Source organism: Nymphaea colorata, chromosome 14, assembly GCF_008831285.2.
Source record: "Nymphaea colorata isolate Beijing-Zhang1983 chromosome 14, ASM883128v2, whole genome shotgun sequence".
Taxonomy (NCBI): Eukaryota; Viridiplantae; Streptophyta; class Magnoliopsida; order Nymphaeales; family Nymphaeaceae; genus Nymphaea; species Nymphaea colorata.
Genome location: NC_045151.1, coordinates 12292991 through 12299626, shown reverse-complemented (window position 1 = coordinate 12299626; position 6636 = coordinate 12292991). Strand labels below are relative to the sequence as shown.

Sequence of the window (6636 nt, the reverse complement as noted above, 5' to 3'; positions counted from 1 at the left end):
TTATATATTAGACATCTACAGCAAACTCTATCGTACAGATAAAGCAATGGCCAGTGGGAAGGATGGCCAACCTTGCAACCATTTTCAAAACGTCAAATAAAGCACATAGCATCTCAACATGTTGCCCATCGAAGTTTATTCTATAAATACCGAGCTTCAACTGCAAATCCTACTCGCAGTTACCACAGCTTAGTATCTCACATACAGATCAGCTCAGAGTCATCTTCATTCTTCAGCACCTATGGGTTCTTCTGGTCGTGGCCCTTGTGCCATCTTAAATCTCCTTCTCGCTCTGTCAATGCTAAGCAGTCATGTATGTTTGGGTGGTCGCTATCTGTTGGAAGCTGAAGAGACCACCAAGGCACCAGAGGAGGTGAACCCACATGATCAACACCCTTTCCCAACAATACCAACCTTTGCCCAAGCTTCCTGAATTCCCAACTCTGGCTGAGCCTAAATTCCCGGAGATCCCCAAGCTGCCGGAGCACAAATTCCCAGAGATCCCCAAGCTAACTGAAGGTCATGATCTGCCTGAGATGAAGTTCCCGGAAATCCCCAACCCATTTGATCATCTTCCGGAGCTGCCAAAATTCTCGGAGATCCCCAAGCCGACTCTCCCTCATGAACTTCCGGAAGTTCATCTGCCTGAGCCTACCCTTCCTGAGTTGCCCCATGATTTCCCAGCTTTTCCCAAGCCAACTCTACCTGAATTTCCCGCAGTTCCTTACAAGCCCACTTCACCATGATCACGTCACGTATATATAGAATACTACTGCAGTGCAGCCCTTTTACCACCAGTGTTCCAAACTGGCCATGCTTAGCTTGGACATTTATCCTTCATTTTAGAGGCTCGCTGTGTTCTTCCCTTTTATGTACGTATACGAGGTTGCCCACATACAGTAGCTAGCTTATATATACTTCTGTGTCAAGTCAGTTTGGCATTTGTAATTAGGTGATTTATATGATTGGTAGCAGTTGCCTTGTATTAGGATGCTTTTATTAAGCAATAATATTGCGCATTCTCACTACCAGCTTTTCAATGTCGATACCAACTCTGTAGTCACGATCGCTCACTCTGCTCTGCTCTGCTGCTCACTTGTCTCGTCAGACAGCTTTAGATCATACGCTCCACGTATTAAGCCTTATCCAAATACATGCCTCTCCAACCCTGCAGGAGCGAAAAAATCAATACCAAGCTGCGAGCTGTTCATTGCCAATTATAATATCTTAGCTACTTCTTACACCAGTGACGGTGAGCCGAAGCTGAGGTGGGTTATAATGCTGTGATAAACTGCAATCCCTAGTCTATCAAGCTTGTTCCAAATTTAGTATTCTGGTGCGAGATGGAGTTGCCTGTACCAGGTGGTGCAAGATATACATACCGGGAAAAAGGAAGTGGGGTTAGAGTATTTCAAACCTTTTTTGTAACTCTTTTTGTCCTTTAAAAAGCTTTCTTTTTTGTTCATGGGTACTTTGGTCATTACACATCTCTGTGCACAATTTTTTGTGCATAATGGTCTGCGCATAACCGGTTTCACTGTAGAGTTTTCTTTTACTGCTATATATCTTGGTAAGGCCTTTGGTTGGAGTTCAACCAGAAATTTCTTTTTTTTTTAACAAAAGCTATAGAAAATCTAGCTGGTTCTTGCCTCAATGCCATAAGTGGCCGTCCAGGCCTGTGCCATAAAAATTTGAAAAATAAATTGAATCTTGCAGACTGTTGATTTGATTCAACATTTTAGCTGATCGATTGTGAATAGATAAAAAAAAATATGACATTTATTTAAAAAAAATTACATTCAAACAATAGTTAGAAATTTAACAAATTGTGAATAGGTGATATTAATTAATATTACCATGTTTATTTAAAAAATAAATAAATTCAGAAAACATAAAACATTTCAAAGAATGACACAGTTAAACAATGGGTAACACATGACACGTCGGCATTAGCCAATTAATCTAATGGGTTTGTTGCTAATTTATTTGATTCGATTGGCCCAATTGAGACGACATTGGTCCTCGCCTTCAAGGGTTCCCACGTCTAAGATTAATTAGTGACTTAAGATGGATGCCACAATACACCTACCTTGGACTTAGAATAAAGGAGGAGAAAAAAAGGAAGCACGAACACTTTCCAAAGTAAGCGCATTAATTTATATGTACACTTATCTCCATGAATTGGGTGGGCATTCGTGTTGGTATATATCTATTTGAATGCTAATCCATAGATAAACATTTGCGCATTTTCTTATTTGTTTTATAATGTCACAGAAAGAAAAAGAGAGTGGGGAGAGAGAAAGCCAACTTGCCCCTAAACGCCAAACGTCCATGGTAATGAAACTGGTGACAAACCATCATGTGTTCACTTACTCAACCAGCTATGCTAAACTTTCGTGGGACAAGAGACATGAAATGATGAAAGACTTTTATTATATATCAAATATTCTTAGAAATATTAGTTTCCATTTTCTGAAAAAAATTTCTACCACAAATGCTGACAAGAATATTATTTGTTCTTTTATTTTTATTTCTAAATAAGCTCTAAAATATCGGCTAACTAGATAAAAACATATATCTACAAATTAAGATCACTCAATCTACCAATTAAGATAACTCTTGCCCAATTTAAAACCTTTGCATCTCTTTCTCTCTCTTTCTTCACAAATGCACACCTGCATACATGTAAATACGTATATATAGTCACACATACAATTACAAAAAAGATTATCAATCACCAACTATTACAACTTTTGGCTTCTTATATTGAACTGCTTTCTTTTGTATCATTGAGCTGACAACAATTAACTCGCCCCAAGCTTTGGACACCGGTACATGGAAAAGTAACATCCTTTTATTATTTCTAAACAGCTCCTTATAATACTCATCAAACTCAAAAATTGGTTAGATTCATTGGATACTTTAGAAAATGATCCATGAATTTGTTCACTTTTTAAGTGTTATTATTCCCAAACAGCTCCAAAGGACTATACTGCCTCCGAACCCACCGAAGGACTGCGTGCGAGAAGGTGTCCTGCTCACTCTTGTAATAGACACTGTACTGTTTACGTGTTTACGTAGGTGCCCTATGCATTACAGTATCGGTTGCTTCTATTGAAACCATGCTTTGTCAGCCATGAATGTTATATCTATATACTACTTAGTCAGATCTTATACATACATTAATTGGGGCTAGAGCGTCCCACTAATTGGCATGACATTAATATGTAAATGAGAAAATTACTATAAGGTATCTATTTAAAAATAAATATTTTTCGTAGATCTCCATGGACAATTGCCCATACAATGGCTATGCCTGTCGCCGCCCCACCATGTATGTGCATCTTTTGAAATAGTATCTTAGCAACTTATTACACGGCTGACGGAGGGCTGAAGGTAAGGTGGGTTGTGCTGAATGTTAAACTACAATACCTAATCTGACCTAGCTTGTTCAGAATTTACTACTCTGGAGCTTTCTTTTACTGCTATATATCTTGGTAAGGTCTTTGCTTAGAGTTAAACCATAATTTTCCTTTTTTATTTTAAGAAATACAATGGAAAATCTAACAGGTTCTTCCCTCATGGCCACAAGTACTGACCGTCCATGGCAGTGTCATAGAAATTTGAAAAACGAATTGGATCTTGCAGCCTGTTGATTTGATTTAACATTTCGGTTGTTTCGATTGTGAATAAACAAAAATAATAATATGACATTTATTTTTTGAAAATAATTAAATTAAAAATATAGTTAGAAATTAATAAAGAGTGAATAGGTAATATTAATTGATATTACCGTCTTTATTCTTTGGAAAAAAATTAAATTTAATTAACAAGCGTTTCACAAATTATAAGGCCTTAAAATATTTCAAAGAATGACACATTTAAACAATGGGTAACACTTGACACCTCGTTATCAACCAATGAATCCAATGGGTTAATTTGCTGCTAATTAGTTTGATTCGATTGGGCTAATTCGGGCCAATCGATACAACATTGGTCCACGCCTTCAAGGGTTCCCTGACATTTAAAAAAAAGAAAAAGAAAACATAAACAGTTTATGAGATAGCAGACCTCATTGCTAGAGTATGAACCTGCTTCGTAATGTTATCTGGTGATCATGGGCAAGTATGGAGGTTGGTAGGAGTGAATCCCATTCTGGATTCATCTCTTGGTGCTTGGGAGGGATTTTTTACAAATGGATGCACGGATTCACAAGCTAGAAATTTTGGGCTTCTCTTGGATATGTGCCGAATTTTAGGAGTGAATCCCTTTCTGGATTCATCTCTTGGTGCTTGGGAGTGATTTTTTACAAATGGATGCACGGATTCACAAACTAGAAATTTTGGGCTTCTCTTGGATATGTGCCGAATTTCCTCTTGGGCTCTTCGTAATAGTTGTGGATCTTTCTTGTTCAAATTTTGAAGCTTGGGAGACAGGCTTCAGCCTCTATTGAAGCTTGGGAGACAGGCTTCAGCCTCCATTGAAATTATATACAGTGTACAAAAGAAAGTTAGAGATAGTAAAGCATCAAATTAAATTGCAAAACTGCTGCCCAAGAGTGAAGAGCAAAACATCTCATAGGAATACACTAGAAAAATACAGTGATAGCCAAAAACCAAATAGGGTTTAAAGACACTAACAAATGAGTTGCATATCTTCTCCTACCAGGATCTGCTAGTGACATTATCTAGCCCATCATGCGCTAGATGATTTCCAATACTCCAATTTCCATATGATGGTATGAAAACTAGGGGCCCAGCATCTTCTAAACCATTTTGGATTTACAGCAAGGCTTCCCCACAGGTTAAATTCTCGTATTACTCCTTGCCAAGGAACTCATTTCCTCTTATTGTTAATCTAAGCCAAACCACTTTTGGATAGATCACAGCAAAAATGGAGTGTCGTCTATACTTTTGGCCTTCTTCTTGCACAGATAACAAATGTTAGCAAAGACAAAGTTTAACTTGATAAGCCGATCCTATAAAGGAAGTTTACTTACAGTTTAGTTTTGCAAGCAACATACAAGGCTCAGCAAGCTCTGGCTAGGCAACTGTCATCCAGATTTTACTCCAACTCTCAGCCCTCTTGTAGTAGTTCTCCAAATTTCTTTACAGCTGAGATATTTTTTCTCATTCACTATCCGAACTAATTTATCAGCTTAATAAATACTCATCCTCCATCAGTTTGAGAGCATTTTTCGCTACTTCTAGATTACAGTCATACCCTTGAAGTGTCTCAGCATTGGAGGCATCAACAGTCCCTGCCATGGAAGAGTAATCTTAAACACTAATTTGGTGTATGCGTCTTGAGCTTTTCCATCTGTCAACCCAAATTTTTGCTCTCAATCCATTTCCAATTTGTCACTGCATCTTATTGGCAACCCCAGCCTCATGCAAAGCTTCGCCATGCACATGAGCCTTTGCTATGATACCATATGCTTGACAGCCTACTACGTACTCTTGCTGAGATATCTTTTCCTCGACTAGCTAAATTAAAGCCATCATTATTAACATCTCTTGCTAGAAGCACTCTATTCATTTCTTTTGTCCTCTTTAGTCTAACAATTTTTTCATCTTTAGATTTATTTTTCATCATCTTTTCCAAGATATAAGTGCAATTTTTTATCTCCAGGAGAATTGTCACGTAAGAAGTTTGTCATTCATTGATCCAGCTGCTTGGTCAACTTACGTGGGATTCTGAAAGCTTGCATCGAATAAAATGTTTGAGTAATGAGATTATGCTTAATGAGGCAAAGCCTCCTAGCATAAAAAAGAAAATTAGCTTTTCAAGTTTCAAAATGGGAACTTCTTCTCCATTTTCAGTAGCAAACTTGTGTGGTATTCTTCCCTCAACCAATCTTCTATGAGTGGGTGACCAAGACAGGTGGTGGAGAAAATTTCTAGGTTCCACTTAATGATATTAGTTAGATATCTAACTTTCCAGCGTCTACCCTACTAGGAAACGAGGTAAAGTTATCTTTATTAATCTTCAGCCTCGTTATTGCCTCCTTGTCCAACAACTACTACTTGTTAAGGCTTTTTTTTTTTGTTGGCTTTGCTCAACACATCATTAGTAAATATAATACAAGAAACTTCAGGTAAAGAGTAGCTCAAAGGATGAGGAATAATCCTTGTAACAACCCAAGCATACTCCCACATTAGGCTCAGGCCCCCGATCTGGTGGATCACGACCCCCCCTACTACCATCTTTGGTTTCAACCCCCAGAAAAGCTATGAAATAGAACTACTAGTGAGCTGGTTGAGATCTGCCAGATCAGGTGGCCCAAGCCCAATGTGGAAATAGATTGGGTTGTTATGATGGTATGGATAATTCAACACTTAGACATAGGGTTCCATCCACAAGGACACATGCACTTTAACGTGGGTGGATTGTAATGACCTACTTTGAAAAGTTTAGACTTGCATCTATAACAACCCGGACCCCCAATCAGGCATATTCTAACTACCACTTAGCAGCCAAAAAAAAAGGGAACCAAGACAACCAATCACTTAACAACCCCCTTTATAAGTCCACCAAGTTTTTTCAGAATCTTAGATACGAGACTAAACATTGGGGTGTTACAATTCTTTTTATACTCACATACTATTTGAAGTCTTCCAATAAAACTTCATAACT

The 6636-nt window shown here is 38.1% G+C and overlaps 1 protein-coding gene across 1 annotated transcript; it reads left to right on the top strand.

Annotated features, from left to right (window-relative positions):
• Positions 1-202: 202 nt before the first annotated feature.
• Positions 203-966, top strand: LOC116267468 (protein PELPK1-like). Its single transcript, XM_031649199.2, has one exon. It carries the CDS (start codon positions 384-386, stop codon positions 744-746), a length of 363 nt encoding a protein of 120 aa, XP_031505059.1. The 5' UTR covers positions 203-383; the 3' UTR covers positions 747-966.
• Positions 967-6636: the final 5670 nt, after the last annotated feature.

Excerpts from the sequence above, each read along its gene's own strand:
- LOC116267468 (XM_031649199.2), top strand. The coding sequence starts at position 384 with ATGATCAACACCCTTTCCCAACAATACCAACCTTTGCCCAAGCTTCCT.